Source organism: Pseudomyrmex gracilis, unplaced genomic scaffold, assembly GCF_002006095.1.
Source record: "Pseudomyrmex gracilis isolate BER0280 unplaced genomic scaffold, ASM200609v1 scaffold_84, whole genome shotgun sequence".
In the NCBI taxonomy this organism is placed as follows: Eukaryota; Metazoa; Arthropoda; class Insecta; order Hymenoptera; family Formicidae; genus Pseudomyrmex; species Pseudomyrmex gracilis.
Genome location: NW_018020668.1, coordinates 199,114 through 222,501, shown reverse-complemented (window position 1 = coordinate 222,501; position 23,388 = coordinate 199,114). Strand labels below are relative to the sequence as shown.

The 23,388-nt window shown below is 44.1% G+C and overlaps 1 protein-coding gene across 1 annotated transcript in view; it reads left to right on the top strand.

Annotated features, from left to right (window-relative positions):
• Nucleotides 1-12,258, top strand: part of LOC109855233 (transmembrane and TPR repeat-containing protein CG4341) — a 209,993-nt gene extending 197,735 nt beyond the window's left edge. Inside the window, exons 8-10 of the mRNA XM_020429243.1 lie at nt 9,529-9,669; nt 10,497-10,581; nt 11,666-12,258. Of these exons, the coding sequence (XP_020284832.1) occupies nt 9,529-9,669; nt 10,497-10,581; nt 11,666-11,997 (558 nt within the window). The 3' untranslated portion in view covers nt 11,998-12,258. The remainder of the gene's footprint in view (nt 1-9,528; nt 9,670-10,496; nt 10,582-11,665) is intronic.
• Nucleotides 12,259-23,388: the final 11,130 nt, after the last annotated feature.

Genomic DNA, 23,388 nt, shown 5'->3' with positions numbered 1-23,388 from the left:
ATAAAAGCGGAAGACGCGCGGACCGCGCGACTCTTTTCAGTCGATTCTTCTTTTTTCTTTTCGATGAAGTGGCGAGTCGAATCTACGAGAGATCGAGCGTCACGGCAAACGCAAGAAGTGAATATTCCCGAAGTCACCAGAGGGTTCAACTCGGTTGATCGAGAGACATCGCTTCGGGCGATGTACTTTGCAGGTTACATTTCACGGAGCGCGCGAGCGAGCGGCGCCCGCGAGGATCCTAATGGCTTCCTTAGGGCCACGCGAAAAACAGCGAGAAGCTTTTAAATTACAACTCACTATCATTCCTCCGTTCTCTTCCCTTCCTCCCCCCCCCCCGCTTTACCTCCTTTCGCCGCGTTCCCGCACTTTGCTCTCTGTACGTTTTTGCGCGCAATTTTAATTTTAACGCGAGCCGCTGCCCGATACAGCTTCGCACCGCGGCGGTGCCATCGTTGCACTTTAATCTTCCAGAAGAACGCCCATTGTGCATCGTCCTCTTTCCTCCGCGTCCGTTTCTTCTTGCTCTCTTTTCTCGCCGGCCTTCTGGGCGCGCGAAAGAAAAAAAAACACGAGCAAAGAAAGCAAAAGGAAAAAAAGGAAAGAGAGAGAGAGAGAGAGAGGCGGAAGGAATTCCGCGAGCATACACCGCCTCGTGCCACTCGCGCGAATTAAGCACTCTCGCCTCGCCATCACCCTTTGTTCCCGATACCATCGCGATGCTGCGACACGCTAACAGTTTCTTTTTTTTTTTTCCTCTTTCGCAAAGAGAAGACCGCGCGCGCAATTGCGCGAGTTCGCTTGCGGTGAGGACTTTTTGAATCGCAAAGACTTAGTACAGGATGGACTCGGCTCCGCTACTCGTTTCGCAATTAAAGCAAATGCATCACCGAATAGTCGAAAACTGCTTTTTATACAATTTTTCTGTTTTCTTCATCGGCACTTTTTTTTTTTTATATATATATAAAAGCGAGGATAAAATTTCCTTTATTATTTTTTTTCAAATATCGCAATAAAAATCTCTTGTTTTGAGATCGTCAGCGACGAGATTCGCGCGTTTTAGTTCGTAGTAAATTTGTGTTCGAAATAAATCGCGAGAGAGCTGTCAGCCAGCGAGATTTAATTCCGGCATCGCCAAGGCTCAAGGAGACCGACGCGACTTATCGATCAGAGCGCTCGGGCTGATTAAGACGGGGTCCACCGTGTCGCAAATCCATCCGACAGCCGTTCGCTGATAGACGACGAGAAACTTACTCACTCACACCCACCCGCTCGTCCCGGAGCGAAACTCCATTCTTGCTTATCTACAGCGCGGAAAGTCACAGAAAGTTTGCGCCATGTGCTATCGAAGGGGGAGTCTGGTGGTAGTATGTAGTCGAACAAACAAGAAAGTCGAAAGAAGTAAAGAGAGCGAGAACACAGCTCGGAGTTCCGAGGAAGAAGAGGAGATGGTGGTGGCACCATCGCCGCGTTGTGTTTCGGCGCTCGATTCGGCGTAGATTTTCCCATTCCCGAACGGAGACGGATTCGCGCGCGAAAATAAATTCGCGCACGATTTACGATTTCCCGCCGCCAATTATCCGCTAACGTTCTCGATGTCGACGTGTTTCCTCCTCCGCAATCCGCGCTCGGTGTGAAATAGCGTTCGAGAGAAACAATGACGCGCGCAGCCACCGTTGTGTTGTGCGCAGCTTTCAACACAATCCAATTACGTATCTCTATTTATTATGAACATGTATAAATATATTTGTTGCTCACGGCAATTTTTAGAAATAAAGAGATATTCCGTTTTTTTTTTTTTTTTTTTTTTTTTTTTTTTAGATTTTAAATGCTATCTCAGTCGATGTCCGTGTATGTGTGATGACAAACTTGCTGTTCATCAATGCTCCTGATGAGTTCGAATGATAAATAAAACACGGTGTGATAAAATCAAAAATAATATATAATTATATTAAAAAAAGTATAATTTATATAATTATAATTATATTACAATTATAATTGTCTGCTTCGTTTTCTTAATAAACTTATCATAACGTTATTGCGACAAAAATGGTGCGAAAATAAAGAATAACAAGCTAAGCGCGGCGTTATGCTTCGTCGGTGAAGTTGAACTGGAGCGCAACTGCCGTGAACACTTGCCTTTGTGCAGCGACACACATATATCGGAGAGAGCTCTCTTTCAGTGTAATAAGACCACCTGATGTAACCGCTACTGTTATACGGTAAAGCGGGCAGATGACGGACTCATTAATCACTCGCGATTAGCCGGTGATAGTTATCAGGAAGAGATCCGGGAGATCTCCGCCGACAAGAAACGTAGAGAAGAAACGCGCGCTTGGAAACTCGCGTCAAGAGGGCTCGATCCTTGACTCGAACCGAGTCCGAGAACGGACAAAGAGAGCGGGAGAGACACGAGGTACGAGAAGGAAGAAGGGAGAGAGAGAGAGAGGAGAGGCATGGGACCCGCAGAAATTTAGTTCCCAAAACGAGGGTCTAATCGCCGACGCGATATCTCTCGGGACTTTACGATGCCGCGCGGCCTCGCACGTACACATAAACACACACGTGTAAGAATGTTTGTGTGCGCACGTGTGCGTGTGTGTGTGTGTGTGTAGGTGCAACCCGAGGCCCCCTACGTGCCAGCCCGCGCGGTAAAACATCGCCGGCAAGATTACACCGGAGTTTCGCCAGTTCCCGATGTTTTATCACGATGGTCCTTGGTTCTCTCCGCTCTCCTCACCGCGCCGCACCGTCTCTCTCAGGGCTGGCGACGTTGTCCCGCGGAAAGTTGGATGAAACTCTACGAGGAGAGAGCGGCGCGGCGGCGCCCCCGTGAATCTCGCTTCGGGAAAGAGGTCACATCTCCTAATCGTAATCCTCCGAAAATTCACCGAAGGAATCGGCAGCGAGAGAGAGAGAAATAAAGAGAAAGAAAGAGGAAAATAGAGAGAGAGAAAAAGAGAGACTATCTTTTTTTTTTCCTTCTCGCGTCTCTAAGTGAGGATCATCCATCCAGCTAGTACGCCGCAGGACAAGCCCTTGGCGCGTTTCCACGGACATTGCGGTGACTCTGCATGAAGGCATGATAAATAGTCGAGATTGTGTAATGATTCTGTGTACACGTAGCACACACGAAACCACACACACACGATGATGATCGGGAACGCGAGAGAGAGAAGAGAATAATTTTTCTTTCCCTCCCCTCACAATAATGTTTCCACGATTATTCCCTTTGCCGATGTTTTGTTTCCGGAGAGGATATTGTGCGGGATCTCTCGCGGCAAGAGATGAAGTATAACCCGCTGCTATATCGATTCTGTCCCGCTATGTTAAACGACCTGTATGGAAATTATTAGCGCGGCCATTTCGACCATGCGACTGATCCATAAAGACCGCGACTATCTATTCGGGAGAATGTTCATGTTTCAGAGAGATGGCTTTGAAGAGATTCCATATCAAGCGGCACGAATGGTATAAATACGATCATCATTGTACCTTGCGAATCCCAGCGGAAAATCATTAATAGCATAATGAGGCGGAGATCCCCACATTGAGTGAAAGCCCGAAATGAGCTCAAACCGTAATTCTGTCCAATAATGGTTAGGTAAAACCCACCAACTGCAATCGATCAAATTACCAGACCATTACGTCATGTTGCCAATTCTTGCGCGTTGAGGGAGAGGACCGAATCGAAGATTCTCTCTCTCTCCCTCTCTCTCTCTCTCTCTCGTTTATAACGAGAACGCGATCCGCGCAAATAACGGAGAAACGTTTTCTTTTTTACACGGATTGCGAATTTATTTGGTGCAAAGTTGCGGATTTGTTTTTTTTTTTTTTTTTTTGTTCCGCTTAAATTGTTATCGTTGGTATTAAAATCCGAGTTTCGGCGAATAATGAATCTTTTCGAAAAACATATTTGACTGCATTATGAGATTTGCGAGCGCATTAAGAAGAGCGGCATTTCTTCCTCCTAAATCCGCTTGTAGTTACAACAGTTTCCGCTTATGCGACATCAAAGCGTCGCGTTGCGTCGCGTCGCGTCGCGAAAAGCTCTCCGTGACGACAATGAGATTACAACGAAGAATTAATCCGTTTCGCCGGGTGTACGTAATCAGCCGTCTGATTGTTCCCATTCAAAGACTTTGCCAAATCTCCTCTCTCTCTCTCTCTCTCTCTCTCTCTCTTTCTCTCAAAGAACGTCCGCGAGACGAATAATCCCTATTCCGGGGAAACGCCCCGAACGCGCGCGCGTTTGTTATCGAGTTACCGAACAGATGCGAGAGATTCGCGGAAGTTTGATATCGCGGGAAGAAACTTTTCTGTGTGTGCCGCTCCCTCGGGGAATTTCTCTCCCCGAGTGTGGATGCTAATTCACGCGACTTTATGTACACGCGCGTGTTCGGAATCGATTCCGCGATCGCGCGGGACGACGCTCTCTCTCGGAGATACATAGTAATTGCGCGCGCGCGCGAGAAAACATTTCCCTCATCGAGAGGAAAACTGAAAAACTCTACTCTCGACGCGTAAAACTCAATTTTTTATTACGCTACTCTTTTATGACTTTTGTAAAAATAACGTGTCGCAAGATCTCTGCAATCTAAACGTATTTCTTCGAAATACGTGCGCGAAAAACTGAAACACATTGAGAAGTTGAATTATTTTGATCAAATTGATTCATTGATTTCGCAATGAATTGTGTTTGCTTTGTGACGATTCAAACCTGATTTTAAATATATAAAATATTTATATACGTATATTGGCACAATTCTCCTTTGGCAATTTACGCTTCGTGCGATATCATGTTGCCAACTTACTTCCGGTTTTGCGGCTGAGAGCGAGCAGAGGAGAGACTCGCACAGATGGAAACGGCGCGCGCGCGTAACTGCGCGTCGCTTTAATCCAATTATTCCCAGCGATTAGTTCTCTTGTCTATCGCGCGTATATCCTTCCTTTTAGCCGGCTTTCGAACGTAGTCTGTCAGTCTAATTGCCCCGTTCGGCTTGCGCTGTCCTAATTGTTTGTTCCGTAGCGAGAGACAGTATGCAGATGTCGAGCGGCCGCGGCGCCGCAACGTCTTCAGCCACCTGCATCCTCCGCATTCTCACTCACTCACTCACTCACTCACTCTCTCTCTCTCTCTCTCTCGCTCTATTATCCTGTTCAGACAATCAGCGGAATCTGGAATGCGCAGTATTAGCAGCAGAGGTGACTTCGTGCCGACGCACGATTCGACGTAATTATCGGCTCCGCGAAACGCGCAAGTTCTTCGCGCAATTATTCCCGTGTTAATTTAACGAAATCTGACGAAAGACTTTTGTACGTTACAACAATTTCTCACTCTTGCAATTATTTTGCGGATCGGATGATACTGTTCAATTAATATTCGAGATAATTATGTTACAGCAAATGCTTCTCTTTTGCATAACTTTTGCGAGTATTTCACGAGTAACGATGAGAAAAAAAAGCTTTTTGAAAAATCGCTGAGATTGAAATCTGTTTTACAACAAGTCGTTGTCTGTCGTCGTATGTCTATAAGCTGAGGCTCTTATCGATTTAGTGAACTCGATTTGATCAATTGATCGTTCTTGACGTAAGACCGACGACGTATACGCAATTTATTATTGTACAACTAATTGTTTCGTAATGTCAAAAACGCAAAAACGATGATCGCAACCGCGCGCGCAGAAAATTCATTTCCGCGATTCGTGTTCAAAACCTGACTTCGATAATTGACGTTGTATATATATATATATATATATATATTTGTATACACACGTCAGACGCACGTAAACACGACACGGGTGCGCGAGATCATTTAAAACGGAATTAATAGTAAAGCGATTTTAAATGTGTCCCGCGCTAATGCGCGAGCCGCGCATTTCCGATCGGTTTGATATATCAGTCGGGAACACAAATGTTCGGACGTGTTCACACTTAACTATTCATCGATCTGGCAATATTAATTCACGGTGCCCATGAAATGTACACAACCGCGGCGGCCGGTTCCGGCGATGACAGGGTCGCAAAAAATACACCCTATTATTTTTTGAAAAGTCAAAACGGTTTCCGTTTGACTCGCGTCACACACACACACACACACATGCGCGCGCGCGCGCACGAGGCTTGATTAAACATTCATCGTGCTGTGCGCCATGTAGTATACATTCTAGTCAATCGCTGAAATTGCCGAATACTCGTCGACTCTGCGAGACAAATGTAAACATCCGATGCGGGGGTATCGGAGTAATTACACGATGAATGTGCTGCGCGCACAGCGAGCGATAGGCATTTTATAATTACAATATTTCTGATGGATCTGTTGAACGATGAAAAGCGTAATTGAAAAACACTCGTGTGTGTTTGCTTAATGCTTAGGTTAAACAATCATAAACAAAAACACGGCAATTAAGGATTGCAATTAAGCTTATGAGTGTGAAAACAAAAAAAAACAAAAAAAAAACTATTGTATATAAAAGCATTGTGTTACCGTATTGACTCCGACGTTATCGGAGAATTTAATTCGTTTGCGAGCAGAAAATGCTCATTTTTTTCAATATATTACGTATCGACAATCGCTCTTTTTCACACTTAGAAAAAAAACTTGATAAAAATTCGATGTGTTAAATATCGCGAATATTTTTTTTTGATAACTTTTTGTCGAAGAGCAGCAATCTACGGGCATTGTTCGAAAATGCATCCATCGCGCGCGTATACGCGCACGTATCGTGATGTTACGGTAAATGGGATGCGACCCGACATCATTATTTCTCGGCTGGGCGTAGAAAGGCGTGAGAACCTCTTCGGATGCATAAAAGCCGCAGCGAGCGATCGGTAGTAGTAGAGGCGTTGCTTTGTGAACCGCGAGCTCGAGTGAGCATTACGCCTAAGCAAGTGCGCGCAACATCCTTGAAAAGTAGTCCAAGTGAATAATGACTACGAACAATGCGAGCGCATGCGGGCACCGCTGGTCCGCTTTGCGAGAGACTTTGCCTGGCCGTGCAGCGCCGCATTCTTTGACGGTGGGGGGAATATATGCAACTGAATTCTCCGCGCGCGCGTGTTTCCCATTCAGAAGTCACACACGCATTTTTGTTACGCGAGCGGAAGAGAGAGAGAGAGAGAGAGAGAGAAGGGGGGTAACGATCGCGATCACAAAGCGACAACATTCGTCGCGAGTATAATCGCGCGCTGAAGTGCGCGCGGTTTGATATACGTGTGTATACGTTGCGCACGTGATAAAAAAAAATGCGATACCAGCCGGGTTGCATTCGAATCTCGAAACAAATAGAGCACATCTCGCGGAGTAACGCACGCAGGTGGAAGAAGAGAGAAGTTTCTCGCCGCGTTTCGAAATAATTATGCGGAAACTGATGCGCATCGGAATTTTTATTCGACCTCATTTTTACTCATTATAGCGCGCCGCTAATGTAATTGTTATTCCCCCGTCTTGCGATTCGCGACAGCAACGTATGACGAACAACACATTTTCGCAACAAAAAACAACGCGTGTGTGTGATTATGACGTATGATTTTGTAAAATTGAAATTGAAAAAAACTGTCGCGAAATTTGAATTTTATTCCGTCTGACATATTTTCCGTTTGCAAAAATTTCGTTTTGTTTTTCTTTTTTTTTTTATCTCGCGATTAAAATTATTATCAATTAGCAGTTTCGAGATTTTGATACAAATGCGCTCGCGAAAGATGAGAGAATATCTAATTAATTACGTTACGCAATTTTTTTCGCGGCCACACGCCGTCGTTGTGTGTGTGTGTGCGCAATAGCGCGGCAATTTCCCGCGAGACATTTCGAGTGAGAGAAAACCGCGGAGAATCCATTGAATCACGAGGCAATCGAGTCTGACGACTGAGTCGGGGGGATATTCGAGGTCGTTCTTTTCCTGTCTCTCGTTCGCGCCCCGCCATTTGTCTTCTCCACCCGTGAAAGACTTTCGCCCTCTCCCCCCGACGGCTCGGCTCGAACAAAATCATAAAAGTTTTAGGCTACTACAACTTGGAGAGAGAGACGCGAAACTGCGGTCTCTCATGTGTGTGCCCGGGAAGAAGGTTTTCGATGTTAGTCGCTTCGTGACGCCTCTCGATCGCTTTGTTACTTCTTTCTTCGGGGTGTGTGCGTTTGGATAGAGAAGAGCTCCGTGAAAAAAAAAAAAAAAAAAAACGGAATATAGTTTCGTTTCTTCGCGAAGAGTTTCGGAGTCAATTTTTGTTTCTGACAAAACTTCGCGTTCGATTTTTTTTTTTTTTTTTAATATCAATCAATTTAGCAAGTGCGATATTACGTCGATATCGCGGCGCGACGCGACGCGACGCAAAGCCCGTATCGACGTTCCTGTCTTCTTTGTAATTATAATCGCGTCTCTCGCCCGTCGTTTTGAAAAATCAATAAACCGTCTCGAGATAGCAAGAAATCCCTTCTGAGACACATTATATTATTTATTTCCTCCTTATCTTATCTTTCTTATTTATGTCGTAATAATCGCGCGCGCGTGTCACGTAGCGCCACATTGCGGATTTATTTCGTCGGCGTTTGCGTCGCGTCGCGTATAGAAATTTCGGGGGATATGATCTCTCACACATACACATTGAAGCGTAATTAATCGGGCGACATCAGCGGCGTACATCGGCGTACATGGCGCTCGCAATCGCATTTTCTAAATTGGAGATAATTAGAAGCTTATTATTATATTATAACACGTATTAAAACACGCGTATATATACACACGCGCGTTCGCTTATATATATATATACGTCGCGGCAATTTGTTGCGCTTTGTGAATTAGTTGTCGGCAAATTTATTAGTTGTCGGATTTATTAGCATAATTCTCGCGCTCTCCGACACGCTAACGAGCTATCTCGCGCTTCGATCCGCACACGTGATTTCCTCGCAAACGCAATTCTCGGTCGTGTTTTTTCCGATCGTTCACGAGCGTTCTTTAACCACGATGTGTTTGCATATATTTGAATAGTGTGAGGCAAACGGGAGAGAGATTAAACCTTAAATATCCAATTCTTTAAATCCCGCGAATGAGAGAGAGAGAGAGAAAGAGAGAGAGAATGAGAATGAGAAAAAAGTATAAATGATCCAAATTTGTTACAACATAAATTATCGAAAAATCTCGAGATTTTCACCGCATCGAGTTTCGCGGTGCGAATGGCTGGCGAAAAACCTGGCTCTCTTCATTTAAATATAAATGAACTCTGTTTAAAAAAAAAAAAAAAAAAAAGATCTAATTACGGTGTTAATGACAACGTTCAAGAATTGCGAGTTTGAGGCAAGGCGCGTAATCAAATTTTCGTTTAAGAAAAAGTCGCGTCGTCAAAGTTTCGGTCGAAAAATTCGAGTTTTTAAACGAGAGAAGAGATAGTGATGGACGATATTCGGGATACACTTTGTAAGATAATAACAGAATTCTTAAATTTTCTCGATAATATAACGAACGAAAATCAGATGAGACGTCGAAGGAGCCATCTGCCTGGCGATTATTATTATAAATTTTCTTTTTTCTTCCACAGAGCGTGTACAATCTGCTGGGCGAGACGCTGTCCAGGCTGCAACAGTACGCGGAAGCGGAGAGGTGGTTCCAAGCGAGTTTGGCCAGCCAGCCTGACCACGTGCCGGCTCACATCACTTACGGGAAACTTTTGGCACGAAACGTAAGTAGCCGCCGCCGCCGCTGCCCTCGTCGTCGTCGTCGTCGTTTTGCTTTTAAGACATCCGCCGCTCTGTCTCATCTTATCGCAATCTACTTTCCAAGTCTGACTGCGTATTGGCCGTCACTATAACTTGAAATAAGAAACTTTCGTCGCGATATACGCAATATATAACGCGCGATACGCAAACGTACACGTTTGCAGGTCAATTCGAAGTGTCCCCGCTTCTCCCGGCTTTGCATCTTCGAAAATGTATTTATATTTATGTACTCTTGTATCGGATATATTGATTTAATTTCGACGATTTTGACGATCGAACATGATGATGATGATGATACAGAAAATTTCGATATAGAAAACAAAGCGAGAGATTGTTTTTCTTTTTCTGTTTTTTGGAAACGCTGAATGTAAATTTATTTTTTTCTCGTGTGTCGAACGTGTCATTTCGCTCTGTGACATTTGCTTTTGCGAGCGAACATTGCAGATTGAATTGAATCGGCCAAAAAAAAAAGGTGTGACATATTTCTATAACAAAAACAAATTTGATGCTTGTAATTATTTGATGAGGGGATTCGTTCGTTCTCAATATGTAAAATAATCATCTTCGAGATTTGTAGTTTTGCAGTTATTTTTTTTTTATACAGAGAGATACATTTGCATTCAGCGACAACAATTGCATAGAGATATAAAAATGTATTGAAAAAAATATTGTCCAATGCAATAGAACAAGCTCCTCAACCGGTAACAACCGCCCGGGGGAAGGGGGGACAGACGGGGCTATGGGGTTCGCGGTGGCTCACGAGTCGCCTCTGCTTTCTCTCTCTCTTTAGTCGAGCCGTGTCCTGGAAGCGGAGAGATGGTTCCTGAGGGCCCGCAGGTTGGCGCCGGACGATCCCAGCGTTCACCATCATTACGGTAAGGCTCTCTTCGAGTGAAAAGCCCTTTTAATTGCGACCGCAAAAGAACGCGTCCTCGTTGTCATGACCCGTTCGGAGAATTCAACAGTAGGCGTCTCCGATTACCGCCTCCGTCTCGTTTTTCCATCATCGCCTTTCTTCTCCCGCGCGCTCGGGGGGTTGGGGGGAGTTCACTTTCCGTTTCCCGACCGCATCGCAATTTAAATATCTAATGCCCGTATTTGTAGTCGTCGCCGTCGCTGGCGATAACGGATCCTCGTTCATTATTAAAGCAATGAAATACGCTCTCTTAAGCAGCTCCTCCCCCTCCGTCTTCGCACCCCCTCATCTTTGTTTCCCGATTGCCGCAATCTGAGATCCTATTGTAACAACGGTATAATTGATTCCCGATCCCCGAATTTGTTCTGAAAAGAAAGTCTCCTCGAAGTTTCCCTCTTCGAGGAGTCTGTGTCTCTCGCGCCGGGAGAAAATCAAAGAACCAAGATTCGAAGAGCTGCTCGCTTAATAGGAGAGGGAGATAAGAGGATCGAGTCGTCGAGATTCGTCGAGCCGCTATAAATACTGCTGTAATATTTCCTGCGGGATGATAGTAGATTCCAGAGCGCGAGAGAAGAGAGGCAGACGGGGGCTAATCGAAAAGGAAGACGGGAACAGAGCAGGGAGCGCACCCTCGGAGGCGAGTGGTTCCGAGATGCAAGGGGTTAGATCGGGGAGAAATAGATCGACGGGTATTGAAATTCCGCGACGACGCTTCACTCTGGTCGCAAAAAACTCTAGCCGCGTGCAATCTCTGTGCCGCGCAATCTTTTTTTTTTTTTTTTCATTCTTTTCAATAAAATGTCTCTTATATTAATGTAATGATGTTTTAAAAAAATCAGACGCGATTAATTTATATGTAATTAACCAAAAAAAAAAAAATACATATTGTTCTCGACGGAAAATTGTTTAAAAATATAATCAAAAATAGATCTACAATATCAAACAAATTTCTTTAGAGCAATTTACTAAAACACTAACAAAACCAGTGAGAAAACCGTATCACGCGAAACAACACGCAACATGTTTTTTGCACAATTCTTCAGGGCTGTTCCTGACGTCGCAGAACCGACTGGTGGAAGCCGCCGAGGAGCAGCTGCGAGCGGCCGAGCTGTCACGATCCGATTACGAGTTGTCGGTCGCGGCGGCCTCGGCTCTGAGACAAGCCGATCGTCGCGAGGAGGCCGAGATCTGGTACCGGCACGCGGCCAGTTTGAGGCCGCACGAGGCTCGCAGTCACACGAATCTCGGCGCGATTCTTCACTTGAACGGCAAGTACAAGCAGGCTGCGGCGGCTTACAAAGAGGCGCTCAGATTGCAGCCGGGCGATGCGACGACCATAACCAATCTGCACAAACTGGCGGCGATCTTGGCGTGACCTGAAGAAGCCGGGATGAACGACGACCTACGAGCGAAGAAAGAAAACAAAGAGACGAGGCAAAAGAGACAGTGTGTGTATCATACGATCCCGCGCGATGTGAAGGACCCCTTCTTACTAACCTTACCGTGTACCCCAAGACCCACTATCGGCCCGATCTTCCTACCGATATTCGTTTATATCTCTGCGTTGTCGGTGACGCGCGCGTTCACGTCGTTTACGCATTTGTCGTTCCCGTTTACGACGCGCCGGCCGACTCGTGTCGCCTGCTATGGTATGTAAAGAATAAAGCTTCCTTTATTTTTCTCTAATATACGACGGTCTATTTCATTTTTCACTCATGTGTCTCACATCCTCTTCCCTCTCACGAAATGAAGTATTGTACCAGTAAGATCAGAAGATTGTGCGGAGTCATTGGGGGAAGTTTGTTTTTTGATGAGGAGAAAAAAAAATTTTTGTGTTTCATTAACTTTTTCTGCGAGAAAAACTAATCTACGGAAAACCCATGGAATTTGCTTCTTCGTTTTTTCAAATCGCGCACAAGAGAAAATTAATTACAGCCCCTTCTGAAAAAACAAAAAAAAAAAAAAACTGAGAGGAATCAGTTGTCTGTAATATTGATTTGTCCTTAATAGATTTGCTCTGTCTCCAAATCTCTGACACGAAACATCTCCTTTTTTCAACAGAGCACATCAATAGAGAACAGGTAAGTTTCCATCACACAGGACACTCGATATGAGAACAAAAATCGGTAGTTAATTATTTCGAACTGGGACACTTGGCTTCGCCGTGTCCCGTCGTCAACTCGCCCGTCCATAAATCAATCGTTCGAAAGTGGAAAAAGACGACGACGCGAAAAAAAAAAAGACAGATTGAAACGTGTCTCGCGCTGCGTCGAAGAAGATAACTCGCGATTTCTTCGACAGAGTCTTCTCGATATACGAGAAGATAAACCGGTAAGAATTGTCCGACGCGAAAATCACTTTATGTATTTAAGATATTTCCTCGAAAAAGTCTCTGTGTCAAATTTTCTCATTGTTGCGCGCGCAAACTTTCTGATTCCTTGTTCCAGCTCAATCTCGTCTCGATTTCAATCGATAAAAAAATTATTTTATCGAGCAGTTTTTTTTTTTTTCTTGTATCTTTTGTCTCTCGTTTAATTAAGCAAAGTATATATCAGACGAAGTGGCTCGACTCTCGCCATTAGGATTTTCGTTGCGGCGGATATTCGGATATCCGCGTCATCTTCTCTTTGTTCTTTCCGGCGAGGTGCTGAAACTCCATTAATATCGAATCTATTTGCACGAAGGTACCAACTGGAATATTTAAGTTTACACTTTAAATCACACCCCCGAGCGAGTGCCAACGGTGCGAGCGTGCCCGCCGCCGCCGGCGGCGGCGGCAGGAGGAGGATGACGGATGGAGAAATGGCAGACAGAGAGAAAGAGAGAGAGAGCGAAAAAGGGAGGGACGGAGAAAGCGTGAGAAAGGGTGAAAAAGCGGGCACACGGAGAGAGCCACCTGTCGCTCCTGTCGCACTGTTGGAGACAGTCTCGGCAAACACTCCGCGACCAACGTGACGGCGGTTATCAAGCTTTGTTCCGCGAAGAAACTCGCTTCGTTATCTTTAAAGCGGAACACCGTCAAGGACCCCCTTTTCTCCTCCTCGAGGAGAAGACGTCTCGCCTCGTTTGGCGGATGCGCGTCGCTTCGGCCATTTCATTTTTCACCAACTTATCCGTCTTTACGGTCGTATCTCTCAACGTTATCCCGCGTCTTTATACATTTCTCTCTCTCTCTCTCTCTTTCTCTCTCCTTACCCCTCCGCCACGTTTTCCTGTTTATCGTTTCAAAATGCGCGCCGTGTAATTCACGAAGAACCGCGAATTTGTCTCGCTCGCAATCTTGAATTGTGCGAGAGGGTAATTGTAACAATTTGTCGCAATGTCTCTTAGACGCGGCATTTGACGCGGGGGGGGGATAAAATCACACGTTTGTTTCCGCGTTCGTCAAACGTTATGTTTATTGTATTTGAGACGCAACACTTTCGATATCGTAGTTTTTGTCTCCTAAAGTAAGTACACGGTACATTAAACAAACGCTGGACCAAAAGAGCGGAGAGATTGTGTATTACCGATCTTTTGACGGTGTACCATTTTGCCAACGCTCTTGAAAACAGGAAGGTTATATATATATATACACATGTATATATATATATATATATATATATATATATATATATGACAACACTTCGTTCTTTAGAAACTTGAAGTCCCTCATCACGTTCCCGTCTGCTTTTTCCCCTCGCGTTTCAGTTTTCACGCCGCCTTTTTTCTCTCTTCTCTTCCCTACATTATTTTATCTCAACTTCTTACCTCAGGGCTCTTCAGTCAAAAGAGATCTTTTATATCTCCTACACAATATATAATTTCTTATCCGTTCTTCTTTTTTTTTTTTAACATCTTAACAATATACAACTCCCTCATCATTCTTTATTGTCGTCTCACGTTTCGACGTTAAACGATCAACGCGATATATATATATATATTTTTGTTTTCTTTTTTGTTTTCATCTTTTCGTAAAGAGAATCTCGTCTCAATTCTCCTTTGCGTGTGTTTAATTGTCTTCCCCCTTTTACAACGCGCGCGTATTTCGCGTCGTATTAATGTAACCCCTAACATATTTTTTTTTTTTTATTTTATTGTTGTTTCTAATTTCTTTTTTAAATTGTTTACTTTGTTTCTCTCAAATGTTTTTTAGTCCGGGTATCACATTTAACTCGCGCGCGGGAAACCGCATTTATATTCAACACACAACAGTTGTGCATCACTCGCAACAACAATGCGGCAACCAGAAAGATATGACAACTGTCGGCGTTACGTTGGAGTTTTCAAGTCAAACTTTTGCTCTTTTATCTAGTCCCGTTTCCCGACTTATTGTCTTACTTTTAGTATGCTTCCGCTTGCTGGCTCTCTTGCGTTTATTTTTCGCTTTTCTCTTTATCTGTCCGCCGAGGCGGGCGACATCGATTTTTAGCCGCAATAAGAGCGGCCCTTCTCGCATCCCTCCTCGACGTGTGCGTGTGTGTGTGTGTGTGTGTGTGTGTGCCACGCGTGCCTCGCTTTTATAAGCTTACAATCATTATCATCATCCCCTTAGTTCGCCGTTCCGGTTCACTTCGTCGCCGCGTTTTCCTCGTATTCGCCGCGATTTGTCTGGATCCGTTTATACGTGATTTTCCGTCTGTGCTCGCGAACTCTCTCTCCAAATGCATGCACGATTGCACGTTTGCGCAATTCTTTGCCGCGGTTAACGACATTCGAATGCCATTCGGCTTTGCCCGATGTACCTCGCAACATTTACCTGAGATCCTTCTCTCGGCATTTTCCCGCGTTTATTCTCTCCCCGTTATTCCGCCGTTGTTTTTCCATGTTACGTTCGGAGATCTCATTATTCGCGAAAGAAAAGTGTCTCGAAGACGGCGTGTGTATTCTTTAAAGTGCGTTTTTCGCACATATTTTATTCTAACAGCTCAAAAAACAAACAAAAAAAAACAAATATGTTTCTCTCGCACAGAATTTATTTATCTTTTCTCTCTCTCGCGTGTAGTGTTTACATGTAGCTCTAATATTTTTGTTATCGTTTTTATTTTATTACACTATTATTTTTTATTGCAACTTATTTTTTTTTGAATTTATTTTTCTCTGTTTTTCTTTCTCTCTCTCTCTTTCTATCTATCTCTCTCTCTCTCTCTCTCTCTCTTTGTTTTGCCCAAGTTTTTGTTCTTCGTTAAACTTGACTCCATATTTTCATTAAGTCAGCGCGCGGGACTTTGTTAATTTGTTTGCGAACGCGCCGGCTTTCAACTACGACCGGATTACCATCAGCCGCATTATTTTTCTGGCTTTTATCTGTCCGTCCCGTTACCTTATTCTCCCTTTATATTTACCTATGTTATCTCCCGGATCTCTCTACGTGACCATTTTCTGCGCCTTTTTGCGTCATCGTAAAAAGAACCGTCGCGCCGTTTTCTACTATGCTCGTTCATGATTTAGCAATAAGTGCGGCGCTTTTATCTCTCCCGCTCATACTCCTCTCGCCGTCTAGCTCCTTATTGATACTGCCGACCTTTTTCTGTGCCGTAAGCATCGTTTCGCTTTTACAACTGCTAGTGGACAGAGTACACCGAGTTACTCCGTTTCCACTTGGAATGTGTACCGATTTATTCGTTTACGAGCAGTTCCGCAATATCGTTCGTGTGTATCTGTGCGCGTATGTGTGTGTACGTTCTTTTTCTCTCTTGTAAAAGATATTTATTTCTTTTTCCATCAAGTATATCCATCGCTATGAGTTTTTTTTTTTTCCATGTCGTCGATTATTTTCTTTACTTTATTTACCGCATTATCGTTTTTTTTATTTTCGCAGCGGAGATCCGATGTAAAATTGAAAGTGTGATTAAATTTTTGCAAACGGATCTTTTTCGATTGAGAACAGAACGCAACATTGTCATATTTTTAATATATTATTCACATCGAAAAGAAACACCAGAGAGCTAATCGCGACAAAAAGGGTACGGAGCGTTATTTTCGGAGTGACGTTAAAAATTCCTCTCGTTCGAGGGGATGAACTGCTGTGACGTAAAATAGGTTTTTTCGCCGTATAGCTTTTTTCTTCACAATGACCTTTTTTCCCTCCTCTTTATCCCTTCTTCCCGCAATCTACGTAACACGATGCATATACAAGCGCCTGTCTTCGCGCGTCGTTCTCCACATCTTATCGTCGCGCGTCTCTCTTATTCCTTTTCGCGTAAAGGAAACCTTACCACCGCGCAACCAACCTTTTTACCTTTTCTCGGTTCCCTTTCTCACTTTTCTTTTATGCCATATCGCCGGAACGCAATAAGAGACGACCAGATAGATGGACATTTATTATGCTCTAGGAGACCCGCGGGAACACGACTTGCCCCCTTATCCCTTTTTCCTCTCTCTCTCTCTCTCTTTCTCGCGTACAAAAGCATGACAAAACCGAACTCGTAAAAGAATGCCTTTCCGAAACTCACACCGAAGATCCATCTCAATAACTATTTGTTAATCTTTTTACGTTAGTTTCGAACTCTTTTGACGTCACAATATGCAATTTAGTTGAAAGCACGTGCAAAAAAAAACGAAACTTGCGAGTCAAAAGAAATTTCCAAAACCGTATATCTTGACTGTATTTAGTACTCGCTCGATTTAATTTAGATCCAGTGTAAACTTTCAATTGTACCTTGTTTTTTTTCATCATTTTTATTTTAATTGCCACTCTTTCGTGTGTACAGATAGTATTACATATCGGTGTAAAAAAAAAAAAAAACAGAGAACTGTTTTCACAAACTAAAAAAATACGGAAACGCTGCGTGTGTACGTAGGGGGAGGGGGCTTAGATTGAAAATATCGATAATAATCGCGATTAATATTACTCCGTAAAAATAATCTGCCTTCAGCAACGCGTATCGGCAACCGCCGACTGTGACGGGACGTAATAAAGGTGATGGTACACCGGTGTGCTGTTCGATACGGCGGAAACGAGGAACGACGGACTCGGGGGAAACAGGGTGGAAGCGATGCCGGGTCGTTATTGTAACGATGTGTACCGAACAATTCTGAAATTCGATGTGCGCGAGCGGGCGAACGCGCGCGGGCGGAGAGAGAGTGGCTCTCTCGCGGCGAAGGTTGGGATGATCGATGCGGCGAAGCGATAAGGCGACGGGTGTATTATTGCCGCGGCATGAAACAGTAAGAAGTTCCCATGAGTGATTGACGTCACGGCGCGCGGCGACTGGAAACTTCGGATTACTTAGCCGTGTGATCGATCACCGGCACACCGATACCCGTTACAGCTTATAAATAATAATAGTGACACTGCTCGGGAAGAAGAGTGTGTTACACCCCGTCTCTCTCTCTCTCTCTCTCTCATCCATACTGTGAAGATACAAGATTATTTTTTCCGGTTCTGCAGATCTCTTCAAATCTCGCACAATCAATTCCCGCGTTTAATCGCATATATCAATTATTGTTAGAAACCAGCATTTTTCGGCTCGCGCGATTAATTAACTCGGGAAGAAGAAGAAGAAGAAGAAAGAGCAAATATAAAAAAACGTGATAGAGCGTTGAAGGTTGAAGAGAGCGATGTATATATATATATATGTACACGTTATATAGAGACAGAGGAGGGCGAATTTTCCTCAACGACCCTCTTCGTCATGGGCCGCTAATCGCGTCTGAAATAAATCGGCCCATTAACCGCCATTCGTCAAAGCGAAAGACAAACAACGAACCATGTCGCGGAATGAACCGCAATGGCGTCGAAGGAACGACGCGAGGCAGGATCTTGCCCCGTTGCCTCTTGTCCCGTTACTCACGTTTACAAACCGTACAAGTCTACCTGTCGTATACCTTGGCTGCCTTGGAGCAGCAGGTGCATTTGCGCGCACAGCCCGATAAAATATTCCGTAGGGTCGCGTCGCCCGAGATTACAAGATCGGGTACTCGGTGGCGCGCACCGAGGGGGAAGGTCAAATGGTACTTCGCCGTTACCGGCCTCGAGCTCGCCACAACGAGCTTTCCTGATTTACCCATTGCCACCGCAGTTACGGAAGCGGAACGGAGCGAATGATGGAAAATTCGCAAGCCTCTCTCGGACTGCTACCGGTGGCTCATTACTCGTAAATGTGGAAGAGGGAGAATAGGAAAGAAAGTGAGAGAGAGAGAGAGAGCTATAAAATATAGCGGGTGAAATATATCACGTTTCTCGAGTTGTTTTACGACTTTTCTTCACGTTTACTAACTTTATCTTTGAAAAACTACATAAAATAGACGTATAAAAAATATGTAACAAAAATTTACATAACGAAATTGAAATCATCTTCAAATTTTGAATCAAAATGTCTCGAATTTATGTTCATCTGTTCTCTAATCCCCATTAAGTAAAAATATTTATATATATATTTTTTTTTTCGTTTCACAGCGCGCGCGTTTTCCGCGAGAACGCGTTTTATTTCGCGTCACGCGCCGGAAGTGTTATTGGCAAGACTGTCATAAAGAGATACCAGCGCGAGTTTCAGCTCCGGAGAAAAATATAAAGAGCGCGCGCACAAATCGTTCTCCGCCTCGACGTTGCAAACCGCGTCGATCCATCATCGCGCGTGCGATTCCTTTCTTTTTCGCGATTTTTTTCTCTTTTTCTTTTTATTTTCTCTTTCGCGCGCGCGCGCACACACACACACACATCTCCCGTTTTCGGCGCACAGTTAAACTCGCCCGCACTTCCCGTGGAATGCGACGTGAATGCCGATGAGCCGTGACAGGACGGAATTCACTAGCGACTTAACGACAGCGTTCTTGTCGTCGCTGCATCTCGCGGAGAGAGAGAGAGAGAGAGTCGGCGTGTTGAAACGACAACGTGCAAGTTCCGATACAAGAAGCTGCTGCTGCTGCTGCCGCCACCGCTGCCGCTTCAATAATTTCGGCTGGCGACGTTTATGCCAGCGCAATATAACGGTAGTCGTAAATAGACGCTATTTAAGTGGCTGAGTCACCTCGGTATTATCGGAAAATCAATTCTTTAGTCACTAATTGTCGAAAAAACGAGGAGAAAAGAAAAGAACAATTATATCTCTTCCCTTGTTACATGTTTGCACATGCAAAATCTAATTGATGTAAAATTATCTTGTTTTTCTTTTTTAGCGTGCGACATTGTCTCTTCCCTCTTTCTTCTATCAGCTGATGTCATTATTTTTCACGCGCGCAAAAAAAAAAAGAAAACGCTCCGTGGAAATTCAACAATATATATCTCGTTTCAAGTTTCAAGGAGGAGAATATCGCAGATTTACGCGTGGCGTAAGACGCTTCCGGTTTGACGTCACGTCCGCTCGCTTAAGCGGAATGGACTGTGTTCGTCCGTATAGTTATCGTGTATGGACGGCAAGGCGCCACAACTGCCACGATGTTATGCTCGATTAACGTGGAAACGGACAAAGCCCCTGGCCTTCGTGTAGCGCGCCTTGTCCGACATGCCGTTAATCGGTGACTTTAATAAGCACGCCCAGGGAGAGCTTGCAAGGACCCTTGCGCTCCGCGCGATGACAATCGATCGCGCCTGCACCGTCATTGTAACCGCCTCGTCGAGCGAAGTTGCAACAATGAGTTGCGCAACTTCGGTGTAACTACGGCTATAAGTTAGGCGCGTTGATATAAAGGATCGAATCTCGCTATCGCGAGATATACAATCTCTATGTACAAAGAAGCATTTGTTTGTCCGACGAGAGCGCGAACCATATTAATTTTTCTTGTTACCTCCGCGATTTACTACTTTTTTTAATTCGAGTTACATTCGAAGATGATGAACGAAATGAAAAGAACTTTGGATACTTTCTAATAAATTTCTTTCAAATAAATGGATTCTCCTCAATTAGCGGCGAGTAGAGGATGCAGAGACGCGACGGTCTTGATCCGCAATATTACCCGTATTTAGCGCAGAGAAATAATCTATTACCCCCTAATGCGCTCTAATACACCGTGTCCGGTGCAGATTAATTATCTTAATGCCTTTGTATAGCGCCGCAGCGTTTTGAGAAAATTTGATTACCGCGGATAAAATCGAGGTACTTGCAGCGCGTACGTTTCGCGTACGTTTTCTGATCTGCTCGCAAATCTTCAGACGCTGTGAGAGTTGAGAAAAGAAATTCAACAGCGCGCGAAGTCAATTCGCGGCGCGTTTTATAGGCGTATTTGATTTAATTAATGATTTATTCGAGTAACAATTACGTAGCGAGAGAAAGAGAGTAAAAGTTAATTAAAATGGAATTAAATTAAAAGAAGGAACACACGGAACACACACACACACACACACACACGCGGGTAAAGCAATACGTGATCTTTGATTAAAAAAAAAAAATAAACTAAACGAACATATATCCGAGCGGAAAATCGGGAAACACACGTCCGCGCCGGACTTTACGACGCAGTTAATAATTAAACCACTTCCCCGGCCAACGAAAACAGGTCGTGCCCGCAGAATCCGTTGTCTCGAGGGAGGCGAGCGTATAGTAGCGTTATAGCAGAGGGAGAGGGTGGCGGGAAGCGCCTTTTCCACTATAAATCATGTCGGCGGAAATCCGCGCGCGTGGGACACGCGGCGGAGGCGCTGTTCAACGGTGCGGACGACGTAACCTTAAGCGGTAACCGGCACGCGATACCGAATCGCGAAACGCAATACACAGCGCGCGCCGCGCGTGGCCGACACGAACCTCCTCGACCGATGATAACGGTTTAACGATGGTCGCATCAATTGCGACAACCCGCTGGGAGTATGGAACAAAACACATTACACGTCAACATCAGATTAAGTCGAGCAACAATCCGAGTTAATGTGAATGTTAAAAACGAAAACAATTAAACGGCAAAAAACATATTGCTCATTACCGGTGTCGCTTAACGAAGTGACTGTTTGTCGAGAGAGTAAGGATATTAAACTCTTCCGTGGCTCCCATTGTGTCCCGTGCATTTTAGTTGACATATCGCGGAGAAGAAGAAAAAAATAGGCGTTTGCGTAAAATACCGCAACGGTCGGAGAAGGCGTGAAAAATACTTGCTCAAAATAGAGAATTTCGCGAGAAAGACACGCAACTCTCTCCGCGAATGAGGCGATATATCGCGACGATCCAAGAGAAGAGAGAGAGAGAGAGAGGAAAAAGCGATTAATCCACCTCGTTTGCACACCACATGGCCGGCAGCTGCTTTCGCATTCGGCCGTGCTCGACTATCGAATGGAAATGAATTCCACCGGCGTTAGTTTCCACGAGGCGAGGTGCAGGCCGCGCTCTTTGATGTAAGCGTAACCGCCATTTTCGAACCTTGCCGCTAACACTGATTTTTCCACCTCAAAGAGCGACGCGTCGCCAGCGGGATCGATTACAGGCGGTGATACGGGCGCACGATTTCATCGCGATGAAAAACGATGAAGAGCATTTGATATCAAATCTAGCAATTTTTTCAAGCAATATAACAGTAATACAAATATTTATTCATTTTAGTAGAAAACATAATCCAAGAGAGTTATGTAAAATACATCAGCGGCAAAAAATAAATTACCAAAATGGTAAAATACTGGCACACAGTCCGCTCTCGTGTTTGTAAAAAAAAAACTCTCGTATTTATAAAATGTTATATTTTATTTAAAGTTAATATATATATATAAAATTGTCACGAAAAAAAATAAAAAGAGAGAGAGAGAGAGAGTAAATTAAATCAAATATTGGCTTTGCGTTAAACTTTCTTTTTCTAATGCAATTAGACGCTTAATTATCCTATAGACACCTGGCTGGCGGGACACATCGTATGGCGGCATCACTGCCGACACAGATACACGGAATAAAATTGTTTGGCGTATCATCCTCAAAAGAAAACTTTCATTAGCTTAATGAAACGGGTGACTCTGGCAAAAGCTAGGCCGCAGGCGCGGCCCGCATCCGGGACACAAAGAGGACGCAACGCGGTGGACGGGAGGTAGAACAGGAGGGCGGACGGAAGACGAGGAAGAACGTCGAGATAGAGATGCGCCCCGGTAAAGTACTGTGTATGTGTACCGGCACTTTAATTAGAGAAATTAAATTTTCAAACGAAACACACTGCCTGCCTCTTAGTACGGTTTTTCCTCTCTCTTTTCTTCGCAAGAGATACGATGAACGGTCAGAACGATCCATCTCCGGTAACAAAACGACGTTAACGAACGAAGAAAGCATAATAATAACGCTTCGGTTTTTTCGCCGCGAAACCGTCGACGGGATAATATGCTTATACGTGTGTGTAACGAAAAAAATATAACGTTATTCTGGACCGGACAATTGTTCTTGCGGAACGGAATGCCAAAACAAAGTACTGAAGTACTGTTTGTTACTTCCGCAGCTGTGCGCAATGATTTACAACAATTTATGAGTCGTCGTTTGCACAAACTTTTTCTGCAACAGAAACATGTATTATGAATAAAAAAAATTGTTAATTGTTACTTTTTCATGTATACATAAAACACGTGACTAAAGTCACGAGACTTTTTTTTTTTAGTCACGTGTTGTTTTTCTTCTCCTCCCTGTCACGTGACTTTACTTTATTCACGTGTTGTTCTTTTTGTCACATGACTTTATTTTAGTCACGTTTTTAAAGTCACGTGACTTTAGTCGTTTCCGTGTCTTTTGATATATATATTTTTTTTTTCACAAATATTACTCCAATTTAAAACCAAATCGATTTGATTGATAAAGTCGCAGGTCGCCACAACAGGAGTTGTAAATCGTTCTCGTTAACTTCGCGCGAGTTTTTTTTTTTTTGGCGCAGTAGTTTTCTTCAGGAAATCGTC